The sequence below is a fragment of the Hyaena hyaena genome, unplaced genomic scaffold (genome assembly GCF_003009895.1).
Source record: "Hyaena hyaena isolate Hyena2069 unplaced genomic scaffold, ASM300989v1 scaffold_80, whole genome shotgun sequence".
NCBI classification, from domain to species: Eukaryota; Metazoa; Chordata; class Mammalia; order Carnivora; family Hyaenidae; genus Hyaena; species Hyaena hyaena.
Genome location: NW_024080712.1, coordinates 1,929,250 through 1,943,594, shown reverse-complemented (window position 1 = coordinate 1,943,594; position 14,345 = coordinate 1,929,250). Strand labels below are relative to the sequence as shown.

General features: G+C 47.1%; 1 protein-coding gene across 4 annotated transcripts in view; it reads left to right on the top strand.

Moving 5' to 3' along the window:
* Positions 1-14,345, top strand: part of PIR (pirin) — a 101,744-nt gene that overhangs the window by 66,124 nt on the left and 21,275 nt on the right. For all 4 annotated transcript variants that reach the window (XM_039233905.1, XM_039233902.1, XM_039233904.1 and 1 more), the window contains exon 7: positions 10,876-10,920. In XM_039233905.1, coding sequence (XP_039089836.1) covers positions 10,876-10,920 — 45 coding nt within the window. The remainder of the gene's footprint in view (positions 1-10,875; positions 10,921-14,345) is intronic.

Genomic DNA, 14,345 nt, shown 5'->3' with positions numbered 1-14,345 from the left:
GGGTAAGATTTTTAATGTTTATTTTTGAGGGGGGAGGGGCAGAGAATAAGGGGGACAGAGGATCTGAAGTGGGCTCTGTGCTGACAGCAGAGAGTCCAGTGTGGGGCTTAAACTCACAAACTGTGAGATCATGACTTGAGCTGAGGTCGGATACTTAAAAAACTGAGCCACCCAAGTACCTCCAATTTTTGAAAAATTTTAAGTGAATCTCCCCACTGTGAAAGTTGTTTTTATTTTTTTGTTATATGCCTAAGCCTGGTTTATTTATTTATTTTATTTTTTAAATTGATATCCAAGTTAGTTAGCATATAATGCAACAGTGATTTCAGGAGTAGACGTCTTCATGCCCCTCACACATTTAGCCCTTCCCCCCCCACACCCCCTCCAGTAACCCTGTGTTGTTCTCCAGAGTTAAGAGTCTCTTATGTTTTGTCCCCCTCCCTGTTTTTATATTATTTTTGCTTCCCTTCCCTTATGTTCATCTGTTTTGTATCTTAAAGTCCTCATATGAGCGAAGTCATATGATATTTGTCTTTCTCTGACTAATTTCACTTAGCATGATGCCGTCTGGTTCCATCCACGTAGCTGCAGATGGTGAGATTTCATTCTTTTTGATTGCCGAGTAATACTCCTTTGTATATATACACCACATCTTCTTTATCCATTCATCCATCGATGGACGTTTGGGCTCTTTCCATACTTTGACTATTGTCGATAGCGCTGCTATAAACATTGGGGTGCATGTGCCCCTTCGAAACAGCACACCTGTATCCCTTGGATAAGTACCTAGTAGTGCAATTACTGGGTTGTAGGTAGTTCTTTTTTAATTTTTTGAGGAACTTCCATGCTGTTTTCCAGGGTGGCTGCACCAGTTTCCATTCCCACCCGCAGTGCAAAAGAACTCCTCTCTCTCCGCCTCCTCACCGACATCTGTTGTTGCCTGAGTTGTTACTGTCAGCCATTCTGACAGGTGTGAGGTGGTATCTCCGTGTGGTCTTGATATATATTTCCCAGATGATGAACGATATTGAGCATTTTTTCACGTGTCAGTTGGCCATCTGGATGTCTTCTTTGGAGAAGTGTCTGTTCATGTCTTTTGCCCATTTCTTCCCTGGATCATTTGTTTTTTGGGTGTTGAGTTTGATAAGTTCTTTATAGATTTTGGATACTAACCCTTTATCTGATGTGTCGTTTGCAAATATCTTCTCCCATTCTGTTGGTTGCCTTTTAGTTTTGCTGATTGTTTCCTTCACTGTGCAGAAGCTTTTTATTTTGATGAGGTCCCAGTAGTTGGTTTTTTGCTTTTGTTTCCATTATTGTGTTTTTCTAGTAGATCATTTTTAAGAGAGAACAGATTAAATTGATAATCAATGTAAATTAAGAAACCATTCTACAAATTCAGACACATTTCACATTTGACAGCGGTGTATTTTTTCCTATAGTTTCAGGTCCTATTTAAAAATCTTGTTCTCTTGAGGCACCTGGATGACTCAGTCAGTTGAACGTCTGACTTCGGCTTAGGTCATGATCTCACAGTTCGTGAGATCGAGCCGCACATTGGGCTCTGTGCTGATAGCTCAGAGCCTAGAGCCTGCTTAAGATTCCGTGTCTCCCTCTCTCTCTGCCCCTCCCCCACTTGCACTCTGTCTCTCTCTCAAAAATAAACATTAAAAATTTTTTTAAAAATCTTGTTCTTTTAAAAAAAAGTCAGGTACCGAGGAGCTCCCGGGTGGCTCAGTCATTTAAGTCTGACTCTTGATTTTGGCTCAGGTCGTGATCTCGTGGTTCTCGAGTTTGAACCCTGCATCGGGCTCTGTGCTGACAGTACAGAGCCTGTTTGGGATTCTTTCTCTCCCTCTCTCTCTGCCCTTACCCTGCTCAGCCTTTCTTTCTCTCTAAAAATAAATAAAACTTTAAAAAAGTCAAGTGTCAAAATATGCACATTTATAGCATTTTCTGCTTATTTCAGGTTCTGTTGTTTTCAGGACTTTGTTTAATCCTTAAAGTTATGTGTATTTTGGTTCTTAATTGTCTTGGACTTAATCTAAATTCAAGTGCCTAAAACCATTTCTACTTTATAGCCCTCAGTATAGTTTTATGATTATAACTACATATTTGAATTATTTTCTGATTTTTTTCTGAGCAATTAAAAACCCATTGTGAGCACTGCCTAATTGAAGATGAGAAAAAAAAAGTCTTTTTTTTAACTAACATGTATTATTTTAGTGAAAAATGATCATATCAAATGTCTCGGTGGTGGGAAAACTTCAGTGTAGATTTAGCCTGTAGTGATCAGGAAGCTTCCAGGCAATTCTAATGCATTTTTTTATTACTGTTTTATTAGCAAGAATGTAATCAGCGGAGCTTGTCCCCCAGAGGGCTAGGCTCCATTCTGGGCACGCACAAGGCTGTCTTCTGAGAGTTTCCATTCCAGAGAGTTTGTGTTGCTAATACATTTCTCGTCAAGAAGATGTGGTTTATCTATACGATGGAGTACTCCATGGCAATGAGAAAGAATGACATCTGGCCACGTGTAGCAACATGGTTGGAACTCGAGGGTGTTATGCTGAGCGAAATAAGTCAGGCAGAGAAGGACAAATACGATATGTTTGCACGTACAGGAGGATTAGGAGGAACTTAACGGAGGACCGTGGGGGAGAAGAAGAGGGGAAACAGTGGGGCAGAGGGAGGGAGGCAAACCATGAGAGACGCTTGAATGCTGAGAACAAACTGAGGACTGATGGGTGTGGGGGGTGAGGGGGGAGACGGGCGTGGAGGAGGGCCCTTGTGGGGATGAGCACCGGGTGTTATATGGAAACCAACTTGACAATAAACTATTTGTAAAAATAAAAAAAATAAAAAATAAAAAATGTTAAATTTTGTTCATTTCTTACTTTTCCTGTTAGTCGCTAGTGCAGTGAACGAATGTTAAGATATAGTATCTTTAGGGATGCATGGGTGGCTCAGTGAGTTAAGCGTCTGACTCTTGGTTTCAGCTCAGTTCACGATCTCATGGTTTGTGAGTTTGAGCCCTGCGTCAGGCTCTGCGCTCACAGCATGGAGCCTGCCTGGCGTTCTCCCTCTCCCTCTGTCTCTGCCCCTCCTCTGCTCTGTCTCTCAAAATAAATAAACTTTAAAAATTTTTTTAAAAAGCTATAGTATCTTTAGAGATGGTCCTTAATGTTACATGCCGTGGCTTATAAACATAGACTGGAGGGTGATCTTCTGGAGTAGATGAAACACGTTCTGAGTACATCTTGCTCCGGAAAGCCCGTGTTCTCAAGCATCTTTATGTTGGTAACATGCTATGCAATATCATTGGGCATTTTATTACTGATGTCCCTCACCAAATTTGGTAAAATGGGCATTCTCTTTTCTTTTGCTGGCATTCCTACAAGGTCATGTGGTAACCCACCTCTGTCTTCTGCAGAGCTGTGACATTACCTCATTTGCCCTTTGTGTTTAGTTGTAAGATGGGGGGTAAATGCCTGTGCGTGGCAAGCTCATAGGGCTGGTGAGCTGTCAGCCGCCGGATGATCAGAGAGCCCACCTTACACCACCAGCTCTAGACTGCGGTGTTCAGTGTGACACAGACAGCATCCTAAGTGCCACGCGGTTCTTGGTGAGGACAGCAAGGATCCGTCGTCTCCGTTTTGGGAAGTGACCCTGCTGAGCTCTGCTCAGTGTATCCTGCGGTCCAAGAGACCAGCTGGCTTGGAGATGGGGCCATCCCTGTGACAGCGACCCTTCTGTGGGCTGGGTCACCACTTACCAGAAGCATGGACAGCAGCCACTGCTGCCCCCTGACCTGTATCAAGTTGGAGGAAAGTGCAAAGAGAAGGAAGGGGCAGGAACCGGCATCTGTGAGCGTTGTGTGGATGAGGTGGAAACATGGGGCGCGCGTATGTGCGCAGATAGGTAAATATGTACGTGCCAGGGACACAGTGTCCCTCGATCCGCACAACAGCCTGTGTGTACGTATTGTTTCCTTATTTTACGAACCAGGAAACTGCCTCAAAGAGTCTAGCACTCTGGTCGTCGTCCCCCCTGAGGGTCTCTTGCTGATTTTTAAACCTGTATTTTCTGCCTGTGATGATGTGCCTTCGATTTTTGTTGCTGTTTTATAGTTACAGTTGCTTTGTTTTCCATGGAACCGCAAGGCCGCTGTACGGTTTGCCACTGCCGTCTGCTTCCTCCTCCCCCGGAGGGTTTGCTGGGTGAGAACTAACTAGAGAGGTGGGACAGGCAGAGGGGCGACAGTGCCGGAGAAGGGTCGGTCTGTCAGGGTCAGGAGTCTGTGCTTGTCCTGAGAGAACAGGGAGCCATTGAAGGGTTTTAAGTGAAAGGGCCCATTCGTTGTACGTAGGAAAAGGACTGAAGGCCATCAGGGGACATTTCTGTCACCTGTAAGATTTCATCTGTAGGGACGCCTGGGTGGCTCAGCTAGGTGAGCGTCCGACTTCGGCTCAGGTTGTGATGTCACGGCCTGCAGTCCGTGGGTTCGAGCCCCAGGTCGGCTCTGTGCCGACAGCTTGGAGCGTGGAACCTGCTTCACATTCTGTGTCTCCCTCTCTCTCTGCCCCTCCCCGACTCGTGCTCTGTCTGCCTCTCAATAAATAAGCATTAAAAAAGATTTTAGAAAAGATTTCATCTGTAAAAGATAAGAAACATGGCAACACGAATGTTCATTATTTCCTCCTTTGCGCCCTTCTGAATTAAAAGAAAATTAAGGCATTGAAAATAAGTAAATTCTTCTCTAAACAAATCCAAACTGAGGGAAGTTCTACCAAATAACTGGTCTGTGCTTTTAATGGAAAAGACTGAGGAAGTGTTGCCCATGGAAGGAGATTCCTGGTGAGAACTAAATACAGCCTGTGAACAGGGTTAGAGGCCAGCCTCGGCTTTTATTTGGGGGATTTGTTTGAGTTCGTTCGTTCGTTCTTTCTTTCTTTTCTTTTCTTTTCTTTTCTTTTTTCTTTTCTTTTCTTTTCTTTTCTTTTCTTTTCTTTTCTTTTCTTTTCTTTTCTTTCTTTCTTTTTGCCGTAAGAACCATTACTGAGGCCATTGGCTCTGTTTGGGTATCTGTATATGGGTAATAGTGTTGTATTTTCTCGTTGGTATTGTATCCATTTCAGAATTTTTATAAATACTCTCTGTTCATGTAGGAAATGATCCTTGCTTGTAGGAAATACATACTGTCAAAGGACAAAAATTGTGGCGAGTAAGTCTAAAGATCTACTTGGCTCTATTCCACAGTTCACGATTCAGGTGGCATCCCATCGAGACAGGGGCCCCAGGAATTGTACCAAATGGAAGATTTTTATAGGCAGAGGAAGGATGGGGCAAGGTATTAGCAAAAGAAAAGAAAGGATCCTTTCAGCCCTTGATGCTGTCTTTCTGCGAGGAAGGGAACCACAGGGTTTTCATCAGGCGGATGACCTCACCGGTGGCGCTCATGATATTTCAGGTTGGCTCTTAAAAGATCACATTCCTGGGAGAAGTTAAAGCTTGTGATTAAGTCTTGGCTTGCCATGGGGGACAGATGACTCCTTTTTGGACTTCTTTTTTTAACGACCCTGAATTATTTTGATGTAAAGGGCTATCATATCTATACATCTGCTCAAATATTTCAGAAGAAAGTAGAGACCTGTTTCTAGAGAGAATGATAAAGTATATTGTGATAACATGTTAGTTTTTGGAGACTCTGGGTGAATGGTATATGGTAGTGCTCTTTTATTTTTTTAACTTTTCTGCTTGTCTGAAATTATTTCTAAACAAAAATTAAAAATAATTTGCTTGGATGAGGAGAGGGAGGAGAGGACCAGGCAGATCTGCCTCTGGTTCCCTGTTGCCAGGCATGAAGTCCAAGGTGAGGGAGCTACGTGCCCAAGATGAGTGTAGGGGCATAGAGAGGTAGGGGAAGAGGCACGAGCATGCTGTGAAGACGCACATACGACTTGGGTCTTTCCACAGCACCAGCCGTGCTCAGCCATAAAGCAGGGTTAACGTAATGAGAAGGCAGGTTCCAGATTCCACACCCAGTGACATTTGAGCACGTGGTGAACTTGGCCTCTTACCCGCCACACAGAGCAGGACGTAAACAAGGCACACGACAAACAAGATAACGCAGGCGGTAGGAAGTTCACGAGCCACCTCGAAGTCTGTCTGTGGGCGCACGACTGAGATGCGGCCTGGGTTCGGGTCCGGGTCCGGGTCCGGGTCCGGGTCCGCCCTCGGCCCTCACCGCTTATTCTGTTCGAGCAGTGGAGGCTCTCCGTTCCCTTCGGCCAGAGCCTTCGGCGGCAGCTGCCGTATGAGGGGCTCAGACACGGAGGGGTCGTGTCTGGGGAGCCCGACGCTTTGCTGCAAAAACCCTCCCCCTTTTCAGGGGACTTAATGAGTCTCGGACGCCCGCACACCTCCCCTGCTTCTGCTGCTTATCAGTTCTGGTGTGTCGTCAGCCGGTGCCGGTCTCGGTGATGGCTCCCGGTTGTTAGTACCCTTGACTGCTTGTATTCTTGCGTGACGCGGGCCCCTGCTTGACACGAGTGACTCCATCTTGCTCTCTACAGGAGCCTTTTACAAGCCAGTGTTGCTTTGGAATCTGGCAACCGGTGTGACCCAGCGTTTGGGGACAGGCTCATTCTTTCCTGAGCCCTATTCCCTCTCTCCCTCCCTACCGGGAGTTGACTTTTGTCATAGACTTGCTGTGTCAGTAGTTTCTCTTTTTTTCCTTTCTCTACATATACATAAATAAGGGGTAGTTATGAAGTTCATCATAATAATGAACTCCACAGGGGCGCCTGAGTGGCTTAGTCGGTTAAGCGTCCGACTTTCGCTTAGGTCATGATCTCTCGGTTCGTGGGCTCGAGCCCCGCGTCGGGCTCTGTGCTGACTGCCAGCTCGGAGCCTGGAGCCTGTTTCAGAGTCTGTGACTCCCTCTCTCTCTGACCCTCCCCTGCTCAACGCTGTCTCTCTCTCTCTCTCTCTCTCTCCTAGAAATTAAAAAAAAAAAAAAATGAACTCTACAGCCAAAGCAAGAGGAAAATGAGCTCGGTTAAGGCCAGGATCGGAGGCCGAGAAAAGCTCTCACTAGGGACATTTGTAAGAATTGGGAGCTTCCCTGAAAATGAGAGCAGAAGCCACAGAAAATGATTTACATATTTAAAAGTTTTACATTTTTTATGTTTGACTGAAGGAGGTCTGACTTAAATGTGTTGCTGATCAAACCATCCCGCAGGGCCAGAGGTAAAATGTGACCTCCATCCCAACTTATTTTGTCGTTGCCCAAGGGACAGGAAGGGCTTCCCAGCTGCAGAGAGCCAGTAGCTTGGAGACCTCAGGGCCTGTGACCTCGGATGGAGGAGTAAAACCTGGGGGGATGGTATCCATTCCTGGTGCTGGACAGGAGAGTAGGAGGGGGGGTGGGGGGAGGGAGGGAGGAGGAGGGACCTGAGAATCTCCAGGAAGGCTCTTTGCTGATGCAATCCTGCTCTTTGTAGAGAAGGAATCCTAATAAAATCGAGTGGTTCTTAAACATATAATAAGCGTTCACACCATTTGGTTCACATCGTTTGGCTCTTGTCTTATTGTAGTTTTAAGAAACAATGCTTAATGGTGTTAAAAAAACAAAATTCAACGGGCTAAATTTGAAGATTTCCTCGGCTTTATTAAATGATTCGTGAATTGTACAAAATGGAAGGTTTTTATAGGAAGGAGGGTGGGGCAAGAAAATTGTTGCCAAACGAAAAGGATTGTTCCAGACAAGGTCACCTTCCGGGGGGGGGGGCGGGGGGGAAGAGCCAGGGGTCTTATCATGTAGATCACTTCCTTTTCCTCTGGGGGATGGAAGGGGTCCCTGCGACAGAGGACCTCAGTGGTGCTGACCAGAAACGTTCTGATTGGCCCAGTTAAGTCTGCATTTTTGGAGGAGGTTGAAACTTCAGTTCAGTGCGGTATCAAGCCCCGCTGTGGTGACTTGGCCTAGCACAAGTGACTCCATCTTGGGTCTGTGGTTTTCTTGTTAACAGTGGAAATTGAACAAGGTATGCAGAAGGAGCACCAGGTGTGGCCACTCGCCGCTGCCAAAATCCAAAGGCAGAAAAGCAAGTAGTGGGGAAACCAGAACGCAGTTTATTTCAGGGACATCTCAGAGGCTGTCTCCAACATACCGAAAATGCATCCGGGTTTACAGAAGGGAAGTGGGGGGGCAAAGGCGAGTGGGTCCGTGCAGGTGGGCACTGAAGGCCAAATCAGTCGGATCTTGGGATCAGTCACAGGTCAGGTCTTGCTGGCTCAGAGCAGACCTTACTGCTGGAGGCACTAGCTTCAGGGTCCATCAGGGGGTGCTGCACCCTCAGGGTCTTCCACCTGAGCTGAGAGACTAGCTGGAAAGAAGAACTTAATCAGCTGCAATGTCTGAGGTCAAAATGGAGGTGGTTGGAAATCTCAGTTTTAACAGAGCGAGTGCAGTTGGACAAGATGTTCAAAAGAAGGGGGAAAGAGGCATTTTCCCCATTTTTAGTCCATTCCCTACATGCTTTGTGCTTTCCAACCAGGAACATGACTTTTATTATTACTGATGAAGATGGGCTGCATACGCCAGTAGAAGACTTTTACGAGGGGCACTTAATATGCTAGGTTGGCCATCTTTGAGCACATGTTTGGTCATTCGGGATCATGTACCAAGAACAGAAAAGAAAACAAGCCATGGCAACTATGTGTGGACTGGTTTTCTGTTGGCAGGCTGAGCGAGAGTGAAGCAAAGAGGGTGGAGGAGAGAAGAGATTATAACAAGCAGAATAGTCTGGAATAAAAACCCTGTTGAGCAATTGAGAGCTTTGAGGTTTTGTCAACCTCACAAGCTACTAATTTTTTAATACCTTTCAAGCACGAAGAAGGGATTGGTTACGTCAATTGTGATGTAACCCCCAAGGATGAGTTATTTCTCTGTTTTGACATGGAAAGGTATTCAGAATAGAACATTGAATCTGCTCTGGGATTTAAGCAAATGATATATAATGCAGAAAACAAACAAAAGAAACCAAAAGCATAAATAGCAAATTGCTAGCGATATTAATGTCAGGCCAAGAGTGAAGACTGGAGAAAGATTTTCAGTTTAGAGGCCACACACTTCCACAGTCTCAAAATATGTCTTCAGTTTATGTGTATTAGTTTTTTATAATCAGAAAAACACAGTGAAGACATTTATGCTTTGAGAAATCAATTTAGACAGTGTTCAATGGTGAATTTCTTTCTTAAAGCGGCGAAGAAAGGGGTTTTGTTATGGAGTCTCATTACAAGTCGGGCTAACTAGGGCCAGAGAGGCTGAGCATCTGTGCGCAAGCAGAGCGAGAAGTGCTTCCCTAGAACCCGCCCGCCCGCCTGGGTAAGACACGTGGCATGGGGCTGGGGATTGCCGGCCTGTGTTTCCAGCACCCTGACCCCCCCCTCCCTCAAATTGCACAACTTGTGCAGCCCAGCTGGGCCTCCTTCCTCCCAGTCCCTGCCCACAGGGCAGGCCTGGGGAGGGGTGACGTTCACCATCTGATGGCAGAGTGAGCCTGTGGGGCACCAAGGGAGGGGTGAGAACGAGCGAGCTGTCAGCAAGCAGCGTTACTTCCGGAGGCCTTCAACCTGGTCTGGTAAAACCTCAGAGAGGATCTGTTGGGATATGAGAGGGTGACGAAATAGCCTCTGGCATCCACCCAAGTGTTTTGATTGGTTCCACCAGCCTTTGGATTTTCTTTCTTTTTTTTTTTAATTTTTTTAATGTTTTATGTTTTATTTATTTCTGAGAGAGAGACACAGCGTGAGCAGGGGAGGGGCAGAGAGAGAGGGAGACACAGAATCTGAAGCAGGCTCCAGGCTCTAAGCTGTCAGCACAGAGCCTGATGCGGGGCTCGAACCCACGAACCATGACATCACGACCTGAGCCGAAGTCGGACACCCAACCGACTGAGCCACCCGGGCGCCCCAGCCTTTGGATCTTCTTAACCAGACCCCACTGATGCTGAGGGTTCTCAGTTACACCTTTTCTCTTGTGCCTTTCGTGTGTGTTTCAGCCCAGCTGGCATCGCAACTGCATCCCCAGAATGTGCTTTTGTCTCCCGTGAGCCTTCCACGCCTGCCCTTGTTTGGTTCACTCTGTCACCACGTTGACTCTCACAGACACCCCAGTGTGGGCCCTGCCGTTCCACCTTGACCTCTACCCTCCATTCCTTTCCCACATCTCCTTTTCCATGGAAGGCACACGAGCGATGTCTCAGTTCTGTTTTGAGCTTTTGCCATTTCTGGGTCCAGGTCTCCCAGTGGCACTACAGCATCCCTTCTGGGCCGTGGGGACAGACACCCATGGAAGTCACCAGGAGAGCAAGTAGGCAAGTTTCCTGTGGTCCTGAGCTCTTGACCCCGTGCGTCACAGTAGGAATCTAGTGAATGCTGTGTACTCTCTTCACCGAGAAGCGTCCATACTTGGAAAATTCTATAGGTAACTCTAGGGAATGCACGGAGCGGCTGAACCCCACATCCCCGGAACTGGGGCTCTATTTTAGGAGAGATGAAAAGGAATGAGTTCACTAGAAACTAGAGCCAAGTGGCTCTAGGACACTTGGGCCAAGTCATTTAGGTTTAGGGGAATGTGTGTACATGTGTCCATTATGTGTGTACGTGTGGGAGTGACAGTGTGTGTTTTAAACAGCTCACAGAAGTTAAACATTTAAATATGTGTCTGAGAGAAAATAAAGGATTTTATCTCGTCTTTTGTATCTGTTGTATAAATTATAGTTCAGAGATATTTGTTAAGTATATTATTGTATTTTTGTTCCTTTGGGCATTATGGACACTAACCTTTTAATGTTTCCGGTCCTTTTTCAGGGTGGACAAGCTTCATTTATACCATATCTGGCAATGTGTATATTGGTAAGTGATGGCTCTTTGCTTTGGGTTCACTTGCACATCATTTAAACTACTGAGGGGGAGGAAAAGCAAGATGAAACCTTTCATGTGATCAAATACTCTGCCGCCTTCTGTCTGGCACCAGCCCTCTCTCCATCTTCGTACAGCCTGGGACACCCAGGACGGGGCACCTCTCAGCTTCCAGCATGTTCGGTGAGGGAGGAGAATATGAACACCAGTCACGACGGCAGCCATTTTCCTGTGGCCTGTGTGCTGATGTAAGGTCCGGGCACGTCCCTGTGGGTTGACATCTTGTGGACAGATTGACGTCCTCCGTGCTAACAAAGGGATGTACCACTAACGGGCTCAGGGGGGCCAGGAATGAGGTGCATTTGCGGTCCCAGGTGCTTCTGAGGAATCCCAAAGTTGGTTTTCCCTTATTTTGAGGCTTGTATAAGCTTCCCTCGCTGAGTCTGCTCCAGGAGGGATGGTCGAGACCCACCCGTCATTTTACGGATGAGGAAAGTCAAGTCTAATGACAGTTATTGAACGTGCCACGATTATGCCTCCGTAGACCTGGGACCCGAACCGAGGACTCCCCTGTCCCGTTTCCCATGACGTGCTCCGTGATCTTTGTACGACGACAGCACAGCAGCCGCACCATCTGCCGTGTCTTTTCCAGTCTTCCCTCTTGGGCCGGCCCCGCAGCAGAGGAGCAGGCCGCGGTGGCCGAGTGGGGCCTGCCCAGCCGGCGGGCTCCGGCCGCATCGGTTCCCACCGGCCTGTCGCTTGTAAGAAGCTCGGGCGTCAGGCAGGTCTGCGTGGGCCCAGCAGACAGGCGCCGTAGGGACTGTGTGTGTGCGCTGCCCACGCCCCGGGCGCCTTCCCTCCGCCAGAGCCATCTGTGTCGTGGCCCGACGCTGTGTGTGCACCGGGGAAGGCTGCTCCGCCGTGGCCGGGGCAGGGTCAAAGTGCAGGGGCATGGACGTTCCCAGAAGCCGCCTCACCCCTCCGGTGGCATAAGTGAGGCCCGCGTGTGAGGCCTTTTCCTGGCGTGTCCCCATGGGAATCTGTCCGCGCCGCCCACCGTGGGGACACGCCCTCCCTTCCCTGACTCTCGGTGCCTGGCCGTTGTTTCCTGTGTCCGCCTGCCAGATAAACTCCTCGTACAGAAACCTCTTGGGCTGTGCTTCTGGGAGAATGTAAAGTAATAGAATCCGCGTCCCCATCCACTCTTCCCTGCCCCTCATGACAGTGATGGGGGTGTGGCGGGGGGCGGGGCAGGCCAACACTGTCATTTCGGAGACCTTCTGGGGTTGGGTGCCCTGCTGTCCCTCGGGCTGGCCGCCTCGGCACTGAGCGATCTCCCTGCGGCCCTAGCACGGCCACCTCCCTGGGTAATACGCTGCCAGCCCCGGACAACTGCTTTATACACGACATCTGCTCTAGACGTGAAGGTGACACCCAGAACCACTTAATCCATTCTTTATAATCTCCAAAAGGGGACTTGAGTTGCCTCAAATTATTCCTCTGGACAATAGTGGTCACGCAAGCCCATGTAGTTTTGATTTTATAACAGTAAAAATGGCCTTCGTTCCTCTTTCACTGAGTAGCATTTCAGTGATGCGTCAGAAGCAAAATTCATCTATTTCAGCATCTGAAAAAGGATGGAAAAAATGTAGTATCACAGGGATCACAAGTAAACCGTGTGACCCATCTGGAAGGGATGAAACATCATCTGTCTTAGGATCTTTTGAAAAGCGTGAGTGTCACAAAGCACTTCATACAGATGGAGAGCACAAACTATTTTTATGGAGGTAGCACCATTGACTTGTGGTTTCAAGAGAAACAAAATAATCTGCACACATGGGAAGTAATAAAGAAAGCACGTGAATTCGAAGGCGGTGAGGATACCGGAAATGCCTGTGTAGAAGGAGAAAAGACAGGGGCAGCAAACTTGTTGTAAAGGGCCAGATAATAAATACTTTTGTCTTCACGGACCATACAGTTGCAATGACTCATTCTTGCCCTCGTAGCACGAAAGCGGCCACAGTGCTATGTGAGCAGTTGGGGTGGCCATTCTAGTAAAACTTTATGGCCGCTGAAGGGTGAATTTCATAGATTTTTCATGTGTCGTGAAATGCTTTTCTTTTGATATTTTTCAACCATTTAAGAATGTAAAAACCCTTCTTAGCTTCTGGACTCGACAAGAGCTCCTATTTTATTTTGGGTTAAATGGTGGTGGGGGATGAAGGGGAGAAAAATGAACAAATCAGTTTCGAAACCTGTTTTCGTTACATTGAACCGTGTGTGCTGTGTCTTCCGTCCCCGCGACTTATTCATTCCAAAACAGGAAGCCTGTACCTCCCCCTCCCCTTCATTCACTTTGCCCATCCCCCTCGCTGCCCCCTCCCCCTGGCATTCAAAACCTGGTTTAGTCAGTAGTTACAGCCTTGTTTCCTGACAGACCTTCCGTCCAAGAATGGAGTAAGTGAAAAGCTCGTTAATTAGAGGGATAAGAATGACCGATACATCCACTTGCTTTTCTTGAGGTGAGACAGGAGTTTCCGGAATCCTTTCTGTTCGCTGGCCTGGTCACCTCTCATGACCATGGGCCACAAGTGTAAAACATCTGGCAGGAAATGGGGTCACAGTCTGTAGCCTTGGAGCGAACTTGCATCTGTCCAGGGTAAACTGGCCTCTTGGGACTCGGCTTCAGCCAATGAGCGACTGGCCAAGTGACCTCAGTTGAATTTTATCTCCTTCCTTTCCTCCTACCCACCCCCCCCCAATAGAGATGTCCATGAGGAAAACAAAAGGGCAAGAACAAATCACCAGAGGAAAAAAGACAAAGCAGAGATAGTTACTAAATATGTACTGACGTAGAAAATCTATAAGAGAGAATCCGGAAAGCACTTTGACTTTACTGCCTCAATTTTATCTTGCTTTTAAAGCCATGGCAGGAACTGAGAGGAGGTAATTGTCTTTTCCAAAATGTCCTGCACCTCCGTTCTGTTGAAATAGATGTTATAAATGTGCATTGGGCTGGAATAAATACACTGCATTTTGAGTCAAGAAAGCAATCTGGAGAGATTCCAAAAGATGGCAATGTGGGAGGACTCAAAAATATTAATTGATGCAGGAAGTTCTTTTTTTTTTTTTTTTTTTTTTACAAATAGTTTATTGTCAAATTAGTTTCTACATAACACTCAGTGCTCATCCCCACAAGTGCCCTCCTCCATGCCCACCCCCCCTCGCCCCCACATCCATCAGTCCTCAGTTTTTGTCAGCATTCAAGAGTCTCTCATGGTTTGCCTCTCTCCCTTTCCCCCACCATTTCCGCCCTTCTTCTCCCGCTTGTTCCTCCGTCAAGTTCCTCCTAATCCTCCTATACGTGCAAACATATGATATTTGTCCTTCTCTGCCTGACTTATTTCGCTCAGCATAAC